Source organism: Lipotes vexillifer, unplaced genomic scaffold (genome assembly GCF_000442215.2).
Source record: "Lipotes vexillifer unplaced genomic scaffold, Lipotes_vexillifer_v1.1 scaffold781, whole genome shotgun sequence".
In the NCBI taxonomy this organism is placed as follows: Eukaryota; Metazoa; Chordata; class Mammalia; order Artiodactyla; family Lipotidae; genus Lipotes; species Lipotes vexillifer.
This window is the reverse complement of record NW_006790027.1, coordinates 349,390-362,828: the sequence shown is the minus strand read 5'-3', so window position 1 is coordinate 362,828 and position 13,439 is coordinate 349,390. Positions and strand designations below refer to the sequence as shown.

Below are 13,439 nucleotides of genomic sequence, written 5' to 3'. Positions count from 1 at the left end.
ACCGCTCTTTGCCCAACCCAATACTATGGTATTTAAGTTAATGTAGCACTGGCTCAAGTATCAATAAAGCAATTAAGCAGAATGAAGTCAGACCCATGCTAATGTGGACATTTGATTTATGACAGAGGTCACAGTCAGAGTACTAGAAAAAGGACAGACTTCTTAAATAGAACACAAAGACAGCATTAATCATAAAGAAAAATTTAGGTATAATAACTTACATAAAAAGTAATAACGTATCTTTGTGAAAAACAAACACAAACAAACAAAAACACCAAAAAGAGTAAAAGGGCAAGCCACAATATGAGAGAAGGTATTTGTACTATAATGTCAGAAACTGTGAAGGGGCTGATATTTCATCTTGCTTGCAAGCTTTTTAGTTAGCCCACCAGTTTCATGGATGTTGACAGAAGACATGAGACTCCTGAATCAGAAATGATGGACAGTTAGGTACTCACAACAATAACTGTAGCCAAGTCAAACAAGGTTTGAATTTGCCCTGTTTACCACTGGTGCCTGGTGGTACTCAATAAATACTTACAGAAAGAATAAATGGTTAAAGGAAAACAATCACCATCCTTGCCTCAAGTTTCTATAAAGGAGGAGATTCCTCCTACCCTACCCACAAGGTAGCAGATAGGCAGTTTGCTGGAGTGAACAATTCAAGAGTCTCTCTACCCATGTACTTGAGCCTCTTCAAACAAGGAGAGAAGAAGTAGCTAATGCAGTCAATGAATGGCATTTATTATTATTATTTTTACTAGTGGATAGAGCCAAAATGGAAAAAACTCACTATTCATGAGCATCACAACCTCTCTTGTTCTCTTGGACCTGCCTGAGCTCTGTCACATTGGATCCTATCCCTTCATCTTCTTTTTTTTTTTTTTTTTAAAGATTATAGCCAAGAATTTTTATTCTATTTATACAGGACTTTCCCACATTAAGAAATTCTTAATACTTTCCCTTCATCTTCTTAATCATGTTTCCATGCAAAGTCTAAAAGGGGAAGACCTATTACTTTCTAACAGTTGGCTGGATGAGTTGATTGAGTTCTAAGACTTAGATGTGGAACTGGAATAAGAGCCTTGCACTTGGTACTCAGGTCCAAATCATGTTCCTCAATTTAGTTTCATCAGAGACGGCTGGCTGGGGTATAGGGATGAGCCTACACAAAGGACTGGACTGTCAAATCAGATTCTCATGAACCAGAGATCTTACCTACTATCTAGCTTTACTAAAATAATTTCAAGTATATAAGCAATCAACTGGCACAAAAGAAGCAGGAACATCCAAGGTGGCTTCCAAAGTGTTGCTTCTAGCTCAGAATGTTTTCTAGCTCAGAATAACAGATGATTTCTATAAGCAAAGTTGACAGGTCACCTCACACAATGGGGAACATTTAGGTTATATCACATCTCTGATATATCTTAGGGAGCTGAGGTATATTGGAAGACATTCTCCATTCTCCAGGAAGACATGTCTCATAAATCTACAGATTCTTGGCTGTGTTTACCACAGGCTATCCTAACCAGAGACACTCTGCTGAAAGTATGCCACAAGTAAGAGTTCTCCTCTTAGCAAAATTCATTAGTCTATTTACCAATAGGAGGTCAGTTGTCAACATGTTTAACTGGGTCACCTGCCTTCTTTCTTTCTGTGGGAGTGTCTCCCTGGAAATCAAAAGAGAAATGGATCACAGGCCAGCTGCTAACTCTTTGCCCAAAGAGTTGTCAAGCTCTTGCCTGGATCATTAAAAAAGCTGATGTTTTAATCCCCATTAGGATATGTTTTTGTAACTATTTCTTGCATTAATGAGATTCCATCATTAGAAAGAGCAGTCTTTGATACTCTTAACTACCTGAATAAATGAATGAATGAATAAGTGACTTAAGATAATGTAGCCATTTGAAAAGTATGTTTTCAAAGACTATTTAATAATTAAAATGTTCCTAATAAATTAAATGGAAAAATATATCAAATTACTTATCACTATGATTTCCATTATTGTAAATACTATATTCAGTCAAAGGAAATAAGTCCAAATAATAATAGCTTCTTTCAATGGATGGCTTATTTTCTTCTTTATATTTCTTTGTATATTCCAAATGCTTCATGAGACTAGATTACTTTCATGATTAGGAAAAATTATTAGAAAAATATCTTCAGTTTAAATATTTATCTATTGCTTATTTTGTAAAATATATCTTCTTATTCCCACACCCCATCTTTAACCTGAGCAAAGTTAGGTGTCCCTCCTTTTGCATCCTCTGCACACTAACTATTCCTTCTATTACCAAATTCTTACCGTATTTTATGATAATTGCCCTGAAGATCTTGAGAATAAGAATCATTTCATATATATTTTAGTATCTTCAGTGCCTAGCAAAGTTCCTGACACAAAGTAGATATTTAACAAATGTTGATAAAAGCTTATTTTCAACACTGTATTTTACACTGTCAATCTACCCTTGAAACATATTTCTATGATTTAAAGTATAATGGCTATAAACTATAGCTATGGATGTCTTCTCAACCCTTTACAATTTCATTTAATGTGGAATGTTTTGATCTATCAACTCTTATAAAAAAGAAACACGTACTTTGCCCAAACAAATTACAGCTTTTTAATCTCAGCACCTCTGACTCCTGCCACCTAACTTAAAGAAAAAAGAAGAAGGAAGAGGAGGGGGAGGAGGGAAAGGTAGAGGAAGAGGGGAAGGTGAAAGAGAATTAGTAGTAGTAGCGATAGTAGTAGTACTATTAATAGTGGTTAGCTTTTGTTTTCTGGATTCCAAACATATGACTAAACATATGAGGGATAGTATGCAAAGTTAACTAAATTAGTTAAACTTTGAAAAGAAAATATATACATTGCCCAAAGAGTGGTGGAAATCTTCCATTCTGATAGAACATTATGTCCGAAGATTACTTTTCCAATATGTACATATAAACTTTTTGGTCACTGTGTTGATGAATGATGAAGACCACGCTCCAAAGGCACGAAGTATCCCATACCTCAGCTCAAGAGCATGACAGAAGAGATTGTTGATTTTTTAATGTTTCTTTTAAAACATAACTCTTGCTGTAAGAGTAACACTTTTTAAGGACTCTTATCTGGATGATTTTTACAAATTTTCAAAACATTATCAAATAATCTAAGCTTCCTTTTTCAATGAGTTCACAAATTGGATTTTACTTGTCAAGTAGTGAGAAAAGAAAACCATAGGGGTTCAGTATTTTAAATGTGATTGATTTGGAAATGGGTGACATGATACACTACTGCAATAAGATACTTATATATATATATATATATTTTTTTTTTTGCCTTACGCGGGCTTCTCACTGCTGTGGCCTCTCCCGTTGCGGAGCACAGGCTCCGGACGCACAGACTCAGCGGCCATGGCTCACAGGCCCAGCCGCTCCGCGGCATGTGGGATCTTCCTGGACCGGGGCACGAACCCACGTCCCCTGCATCGACAGGCAAACTCTCAACCACTGCACCACCAGGGAAGCCCAAGATACTTATATTTTTGTTATAAATCATACTCTTTAGTTCATACTTCCTCACCTAAAAATCGTGTAAACTTCTCTTGCACAAACTTGGCCACTTTCTAAAAAGACTATGTATATATCATTTTTAGCATATTATCCCACTTTGTTTTTCCTAATATATTTAAATAAAAATGAGGCAAGAGAATCTGATTATGTAGTGTGCACAAACATAGTATGTAACAGAAATGACTGGTCTCAGAAATTATTTTGAGAAAAGATAATAAAGGTATACTTTCAAATGGCACTTCATTAATAGAACTGACTTACACTCAATTATTCCCTATATCCTTGTCCCACTTTCTCATCTTCTGAAGCATGTGAGAGTTGTATATAACTTATATGTTCATGTTGTATAAATTTAATAGAATATTCTAATTTTTCCATCTCTGTATGGATAAACTGAAGAGTCCCCGGTAAGTGTACAATAAACACATATGGTTTGGGATTTCCTGTCATCGTGTGCCTTCCAATATGCTTTTCATGCCAAAATAAAATCAGATTACTATTTTCACGATTACATATAATTATATACATGCATTAACTTTTAAAAATAATTTCTAAAATCTATTACATATCTGCATTACTCCTTTTAAAAAGTTTAACATCAAGAAACTTCTATTAAAGTGTTGATTTTCATTGATATATCACATTCATAAAAACGTGTAAGATTAATGTTTGGCTGTAGAATATTTGGTAATAGAATATTGGTTTTTCAGAAGCTAAAATTCTGAATACTACGCAGGTTGCCTATTTAATGTAAATATGAATGACTTCAGGTAAAGTGAGTGAATAATAACTATGGAAGCTATTTTATATCTTTGAGCACCACATCTGTCAGCAGACACGCAGAAACATACAAATTGAGTCTTTGACAAAATAGTACAAACAAAAAGCTTTCCTTATTTGCCACTCAACTATCCTTCTCACTTCTTTTCTCCCTTCTGAGTGCCATTTTCTGTCTATAATATCAAGCTAGGCAATATCTGCTTGCTTGCTTTCTAATTGTTCTTTGCAAATGCAAATAAGGATCTGCTATCAATCTTTTATACTTCTGACTAAAACTCATACACATCAATGTATTTATTCTCTTGCGTATGCTTGCATTTAAAACCTTCTATTTCTTACTGTGGAATAAAAGGACTGCCTTTTATTAAAGTATGACAAGGCAATAACTATATGAGGAAGATCTGGAAGAAAATAAGAGAAATTTCTTTGTATGTGATATAGTAAAAGAGCTATACCTGATCAGAAAATTACTATAGTCTCTAGTCTTTTTTTTTTTTTTTTTCATTTTTTGGAGTCAGGGGCAGGAGATAAAAGAGAGATTGTGGCTGGCATTATCACTTTTTCCTTTATCTTTCTGACCCCCAAATTTGTAGATGTTAGGGAATTAGAACCATTATCTGTGACTACAGCTTGTGTATCACGCTCTTTCCCCTTTACCATCATAATCACATAGCCAAGGGGCTCAGAGTTTCAGCTGCCTCAGGTGGCTCCTAAACCTCTCACACAGACCAGGCATCAGAGGCGGGGAATGCAGAGTAGCTGCTCAAGGAAAAGAATGGGAGGGGGCTGGTGTGATGGTCTTTCCCAATCACATGTAATTACATGAAAATCTACACCCATTGTGATTGAGATGTCAATTTTGTACCCTGTTAATATGCTACTAAAGTGATGTGATGCTAAAGCCATTTCTTTTGGAGAGTAAGATGATGGGAGAGAGGGGTAGACACTAAAGAACAGCCTCACTTGTTAGGGCACAAGACAGTATGGATGTGAGGTTTACTCAGATGCATGATTTTTGTGATGATGATCAAAATGCTATACGATGTTAAGGGATATGTATTAAATGTGGGAAAAAACTAAACTGAAAATAAAATCATGCTTTGGTTATGTAAATGCAATACTAATCAAAATAAATTATGTGAATTGCTTTACATTTATGCCTAATTACCATGCAGTACAATAATGATTATGTCATTATTTTTGTCAGATTAACTTTGCTATAAATTTAATTACATGTGTAAATTCTAAATATTCAGCCCTTGTAATTTAGTGTTTTTAAACAATTATTTACTGAACCCCCTTCTACATGTCAGACACCAAATTGCATATTGGGAATAAAAACAATAAGACAATCCCTTCTCCCATGGAGCTTATAGTCTTGTTGAAGAAAGAGACAAGTACTAGGTAGATGTTCAGCAGAGGAACTGACAAACAATATATTTTTAAATGAAGGTAAGGTCATGAGGGGAATACCAATCCCAGTCCTAGGGAGTTAGGTATGGGTTCAATAAGGAGATCTCAGAGCTGATTCCCAAAGAACCAGTAGAGATAGCCAAGAGAATGGGGAGAATGAGTTAGAAGAAGAACTCTTAAGCATAAGAAACAGGAAATGCACTGGCCTCAGAATAAGAAACCATATTCAAAGAAGATGTGAATATCATACTAAGGAAGCTGAAATCTTAACAGTAACGGGGAACCACTGCAGACTTTAAACAGGAGAACGACATGATCAGATTTACATTTCAGATCAGATTTGGCTTTACTGTGGAGAGTGAAGAGAACAAAGTAGGTTTACAAGGAAAAGACTTCAAGAAATATTAAGAACAAAAAGGAGCCAGTTTCAGAACAATGTTCACACAATAACAGCAGTTTTTTTTTTTTAACGTATTTCTCTCTATATATATAGTTTTCATGGGAGGGAAGAAAAATGATATCCTCAGGAAGCCCGGTTGCTTACAGCTTAAAAAAAAATTAGAGGTCACAATGCTAATAAGCCACCATAAGATTTAGTGTCTGTTGGTGTTAGGCATCACAATGGCAAAGCCCGAAGTAACAGGAATAATTAACTAAAGAGCCAGATCAAGGAAGTTTAGGTAAGAAAAAAAGACTTAGAGCTGGATCAATGCGACACCCCACGAGGTAGAAGGGAAAGGTGGCATAGAATTCTCAAACTATCTCAGGGTTACAGTAAATGAAAGGCTGACCTTGGAAGAATACAAACAAATAGTCTAACTGCCAGATGAAAAATGTTTAAGAACCCACTGGTTGGTGCTACCCGGAATCACCAGAATGAGCTGAGACATAATCTGGTACAAAAACAAGACCATGTATTAGTACTGGTTGTAATACTTTGGTAATGGCATATGTTCACTGTTGTGAGTCAATCAGAAGTTGGAAGTTAAGCATGTTGTCAGCAGTGCATATAAACTGTCACTCATTCTCATTCCACATGTAAGATCATTCCACATGTAAGAAGTAATGAGTGATAAGTTATCACTTAACTATATTTTAAATAGTCCAAAGAATTTTTGTTCCACATTAAACAGTAGGAATTACTTGGGACTAGGGTATAAGTACAAATTTCTTTTGAAACCAGGACAGGATGTCCCAAAATGGCTCTATTCTGAAGAAATCAAGTATCTCTCGTGGTCATGCCCTTCTGGAAAATTCTTAGAGGAGAGATAAGTGCTAACAACAAACTACAACTTCCTACTCACCCATAACAATGTGTTCATTACTAAAAAAAATGTGTCCTGGTCCAAAGCTACTCTTAGGGGGGCGGGGGGGGCTGCTCATATTCTGGTGAAAGAATATGGTGATGAATCCTACGCTCAGGATGGTCCTGATAAGCAAACAGCTTTAAACCATAGTAAAATCATTTGTGTCCTTTAAAAGACAATGCACAGCAACACTAGATTTCATTGAGGGGCTGGGGGGACAGAGGGGGCAGAGGTGATATTATAATACAAGAGCTGAAAGGGAAGAGGTTAAGAATTTTCTGGGTGCAGACTTTGGAGGATTAATTATTGACACCTACACAGGAAACCCCCCATTTGGGAGCTGCCCTGTGTCATGTTTTGTCATGCCTACTTAAATTATATTAGAAACTGAAGTAAGCTTTTATATTAATAGCCCTCACCTTAAGAGTTCTATCTGTAGAAGAGGCAAATTCCTCCTTTGGCTTATCCTACAGGCTGCATTCTGAGAATCAGAAGAGAACAACCAACTTCGATCATTTGAACACGGAGCATCAACTAACACCTACAGGAAAAAAAAGGACACGTAATGCAAATATGAACCGAAAATATATCCTCAGACACAAAGTATATAGGGAGGCTAAGTAAATCATGACAAAAAGTAGCAAATAAATAAATAAATTTATTTTAAAACCAAAAATACACCTTGGTAAATTCTTCATGACATTTCTTCACTAATACTTGACAGAAAAATTTCCTGTGCACTTTCAGTGTTTGGGTTTTTTAGGGGGGAGGGGGAATGAGAGGACTAACAGTCTACTAATATCTACCAATATTTCATATTTTGATGACAGCAAAAACTTTTACAAGTTACTCATTTTAAACAGATGTTACTATACTTCTGAATTCTCAGCATTTATTTTTAAGAACTAATAATTCAACTTCAGTTTACTGAAATGCTTCGTTTGCCTTCAACTGTCATACTCTGATATGAAATGTTACCGAATTAAAGCAATACTGTGCACATGTTTGAGTACTGACCCAAATAATATCTGATCTCTTCCTCAGTATCTTTGAGGTACCTGGAAATAAAAAGCATTCTATAATCCCCAATCTCAATGTTTCCGCTTCCTTTGAACGTGCTGACCATCAAATGAAAACTGCTTCCATGTTCACTTTATCAAAATTTCCCAGGGTACTGAGAAATTGTATGAGGCTATGTCTGGAAGCAGATGGAAAACAACAACAACAAAGCAACATAACAGTGGTATCACTGGGAGTCTATCAGTCTGTCACAATGTAATAAAAGTACCTTGTCAAACGTTTCAGGCTGGGCATCTCCCATTTCTCTGCCATCCAATTCAGACACTTTAATTACATTTACCAAAGGCTGTGGGATGAAAGATTCTAACGTCTGCCTCAGCCACCTCAACCTCAGACTATCGTATTCATTACAATGAAGATAACCTAAATGTAAAGGATTAAAAAGTTTTAAAACGAACACAACGGAATTGTTAAATTACCACTTTTGATTAAATAAATTTCAGAAAGAAATTGGTTCATCATAATTACGCAGAAATAGGGCTCAGAGGTAAACATTATGATTCTCTTATGTTTAAAAACAGAAATACACTCACAAACACTTCATAAAACATTTACCATAGTCACGCCTACAGAGCCTCTCAGAAGCTCTCACCATTTACTCATTCAAATTTCATTTTGAAGATGAAAACCTTTAGAGAATTATGGATTCCCAAAGATATGCTATACAACCAATACCTCAGACACAGTTCTCTCCTAAAGCTCTTAAGAGTAAATGACACATTCGCAAGAGTATAAAGTTCCTTCTAGGACAGAACACCTTCATTTTAAATAAACGAAATGTGGTTATGTGGAAAAAAGCATGTAAAGTGTAATTGGCTTTATGATAAGAAAGACATGGGCTCAAATTATGAGCTGTGAGACTTTGGGGAACTTACTTAGCTCTCTTCAAGAGTCTCAGTTTCCTTATCTGGAAAATGGGGACTGTCCCTAGTGAAGGGGTTCAGAACACACCACTTCAAAATATGCTGCTTTGACATATTGATTATTTTGAGTTAAAGGCACTTGAATAACAGCTGATGCACAAGGGGCATTTTGACCTTTCTTTTTCTTCCTGAAAGCAGGAGGTGTACTCCCATGTGAAAGATACCCTCCCTATACCAGGAGGAAAGAAACATTCTTATTACCAGAAACACAGAGTCAAGGCCAAGAGAAAAAAATGTGTATGCTTGACTCCTGTTACTCTGTCTTATGCTGGTCACAGCCAGAAGCCCTAAGAGGACACAGGAGAAATTTTACCACCTCTACCTTACAAAGTGGTTGTTAAGATTAAACGCTACACCCTAAACTTATACAGTACCGTATGTCAATTACATCTCAATGAAACTGGAATTAAAAAAGTAATTGTGATATTTTAGTAACATATCTAGCATAGGACTGCAAAAGTAGTAACAACAAATGTTTATAATAATTACTAACAATTCTTGAGTCCCTATTAAACGCTAAGCACTGTTCTAAGACTTTACATGGAGTAACACATTTAATCCTCACAAACCTATGAGATAATTTTGTTATGGTTTTTGTTTTACTGATAAGGAAACTGAGGCCAAGAGAGGTTAAGTAATTTGCCCAGGTTCACAGAGCAGGAAACCAAGACACTTGGTTCCAGAGCCCTACTTACTTTTAAGCACCATGCCATACTGCTTCTCAGTAATAGAAGGCATTTAGCAAATGGTTCTCTCCCTAATAAAATAGTTGTTTTGTTCTTCCTTTATTTAAATATATATTTATAAATATTTATATATATTATGTAGTGACATAAATTTCATATAATATATATTTAAAGACAAGCATATTTTTAAATGAATAAAAATATGAAGAACATCAAAAATTACCTAAAACCCATTGTCTTCAGATAAGCATCATCTAACATTTTGATAAATAATCATACCATATTTCTTTATGCCTATATGCACATATAAAACTTATATAAATGGAATTATATATTTTTGTAGTGTCTTTTTCACATTACTCTTCATCTACCCCCTCTACCAACTGCCCAACTACCCCATATACATATGCTTATATAATTGTCTACATACCCAGGATTATAGTTACACACTTCTCTGTCCCATTACTCTCTATATATACCAATATTTCAAAGGCAATACCACCAAGTCAATCAGTAGATATATAAATCTTTTTTTTTTTTTTTAACTGTACGCGGGCCTCTCACTGTTGTGGCCTCTCCCGTTGCGGAGCACAGGCTCCAGACGCGCAGGCTCAGCGGCCATGGCTCACGGGCCCAGCCGCTCCCCAGCATGTGGGATCTTCCCGGACCGGGGCACAAACCTGTGTCCCCTGCATCGGCAGGCGGACTCTCAACCACTGAGCCACCAGGGAAGCCCTATAAATCATTTTTAAAGGCTGCTAAATAGTACGTAGAAAAAAATGTGCCCTCCTTTATTCAACCATTGCTAATTGTTGGGCATTCACACTATTGTCACTAATAATAACATTCAATAAGCATCTTTATAAAAGTGTACTTTCATAATGTGCTTTTATTATTAATGGGATATTATCAGAGGAATAGATAGGTTTGGGTAGGGGAATTTTTAGTTTTAGTAAATACTACCCTGTTCTACGACCAAACTCTCACAGAAGTAAGTTTTATTATTAGTCTGATATGGCTTGTTATGCTGTAGTATAATCCTTGCTGTCTAACACAATTCTTTTCGTTTGTCTATTCATCATTTGGTTTTGCTTTTCTGTCAACTGCCTATTCTTATCATTTGACCTTTTTTTTTTTCCATTGCACTATTTATATTTTTCTTACTCACAGGGTAAGATGCATTTTCATATTTTGAATATTAACCCTTTATCTGCCATCTGATTTGCAAATGTTTCCTAAATTGTCTTCTGAATTTATTTGTAGTATCTTTTTAAGTTTTTTTTAATAGTCAATCATATCACTTTTATAATTTCTAGGTTTTTTTAACCTTATTTAAGGTGGTATTTTCAACCATTAGATTTTCAGGTCTAATTCAACTAAACATTCACACAGGCCACATTTGGCATCATCCTACACAGGACAGAAACTACATCTTTTGCCAAGAGGGCAGGGGAGACATTGCTTTTTCTTGGAAGGCCTTGTGGCGGTCCACACAGGTGGTAATTCAGGTGCAAGAAGATGAGCCTCATGTTGGGCAGGTGCAGGAGCTGTTCTGGTTTAAAAGCCTCACGTCCCACAGGAGCCTATACCTCTTCTAACAACTCCACAGGCACAGCTTCCAGGGTCCCCACAAGGGACATGCCCATTTACAAGAGTCACTGCACTCAGGCCCAAAGCATGGCATCCCCATCAGGTCTTTAGGGTTTATTTACTCTTTCTCGCAGTGAACATTCATTTTATCAGTCAGGGTCATTTTTATCAAAAGCCTAGAAACAAAGTGACAATTTCTGTCAGGTTACCAGGGAAACAAATCAAGAGAACTGAAGGTGAAATTCTAATGCAGAGTAGGAAAACTTTCTGTAAACTCTTTGCTCAAAAGTATCTGTGTATACGTGTGTGTGTGTACACACACACACACACACACACACACATATTGTTGTTTTTCTGGTTGTCACTCTACTGTTAAAAACTGGTAATGGCTTCCCATCATCCACTAAATAAAGTTCAAACACCTAGCTTTAATTAAATGTCTGTAATAGTGAGACCTCAAGAGAATTGTTCAATTTTAACCACTACCTCAATTATTTCACCAAAATATTCTGTGCTCCACCAAACTTGACTGACTCGTCTATTTCTCAAACATACTATGTACCTCTCCTATAGTACTTAACATATTTTATGTCATAGCAGAGTCCATGTGCATTGCTTACCTTTGCCACTACCAGGGCTCCAAATTTCTATATGGAAGGAGCTCAAGAGATGGAATCAATTTTGTTAGTGGGGAAAGGAGTAGAAAATCACCTTAAAGCTGCATTTGTACAGGTAGTACATTCTTTTTTATTTAGTTTACACTGTTTTTTGGGGTGGTTTTTTGGAGGATTCACTAATGCAGCTTATGGATAGGTGTCTGAAAGCTCTGTCTTAGCCTGAAATTGCTAGAAAACAGTCTAAGACAAAAGTTTACATTATAGAAGGGGTACAGTCCCAGGGACACAAGAGTGAGAGAAAAAAGGAAGTAAATCATGCAAGGAGGGAGCACAAATATAAGAGGGTTTGTAATAAAGCTAGCTACAGCTTCGCTCAGTCTCTCAGGATATGTCCATAGTCTGAAATTACTGACCCTTGTCAGAAACTGGTGTTTAGTGAAGTAGAGACGAAGAACAAATAATCTACTGGCTTCTTCCTGTATCCAGCCTCTCATTGGTTAAAGTCCATTCCAAGAGTTGATAACTCCCACACACTTCAGGTTTGTGTTATCTGGCCCCTCCGGGCAAGTACTATGGAAGCCAGAGAGTCCCCAGCCCAGGTGCAGTAAGCACTCAGGTGTGGTGACCTCTACTTGTCAGTTGGCACCCATCCAAAGGCATCCCCAATCTGTGGCAGTAGTAGCAATAGCAGCAGAAAACTGCAGGATGGCCTGAGCCTTTGCTAGGGTTTCTCCAGCGTGGAAACAATTCAAGCGGCTCAAGCCTTAAGGTGAAGGGTAGCAGGAAAGGTGAAGCCAAACATATCTGCGATGGTGTGTAAACCAGGGCCACGACAACCCCCAAAGTCATACCTTGTCTCCACCCTGTCTAACAATACTAAGGAGCCTCAAAGGAAAGAATCACATCTTAATTTCATTCCATTTCTCTCTTTTTCTGATTTAGATATTTTACATTCTACTTCTATTCTTTTAGTGGTAACCCTAAAGATTTTCACATGCATATGTAGAAGAAAAATCTAAATTAAGGCAATCGCCACCATTTTCCCTAAAAGATATAAGAATCTTATAACACTTCCTCCTAAATAAGATGCTACCGATATTGTGTATTGGGGATTTATTAGGGCTTACTTTTTTTTTTTTTTTTTCGGTACGCAGGCCTCTCACTGTTATGGCCTCTTCCGTTGCGGAGCACAGGCTCCGGATGCGCAGGCTCAGCGGCCATGGCTTATGGGCCCAGCCGTTCCGCTGCATGTGGGATCTTCCTGGACCGGGGCATGAACCCGTGTCCCCTGCATCGGCAGGCGGACTCTCAACCACTGCGCCACCAGGGAAGCCCTGGGCTTACGTTTTTTAAGTGCATAAAATGTTATTATCATTGTCTTCCATAGTCAACGACTGCTAGATTTTCCCCATATATTTCCCACCTTTGTTCTCCATTTCTTTTTGTATCTTCTATCTTCCATCTAGTATGGCTTTCCCTCTTCCT

At 36.9% G+C, this 13,439-nt stretch overlaps 1 protein-coding gene across 1 annotated transcript in view; it reads right to left on the bottom strand.

Annotated features, from left to right (window-relative positions):
• The window catches only part of NSUN3 (NOP2/Sun RNA methyltransferase 3), a 52,801-nt gene that overhangs the window by 24,449 nt on the left and 14,913 nt on the right, over nucleotides 1-13,439 (bottom strand). The window contains exons 4-5 of the mRNA XM_007463200.1: nucleotides 8,347-8,501; nucleotides 7,478-7,599 (exon numbers count right to left, since the gene is read on the bottom strand). Of these exons, the coding sequence (XP_007463262.1) occupies nucleotides 7,478-7,599; nucleotides 8,347-8,501 (277 nt within the window). The remainder of the gene's footprint in view (nucleotides 1-7,477; nucleotides 7,600-8,346; nucleotides 8,502-13,439) is intronic.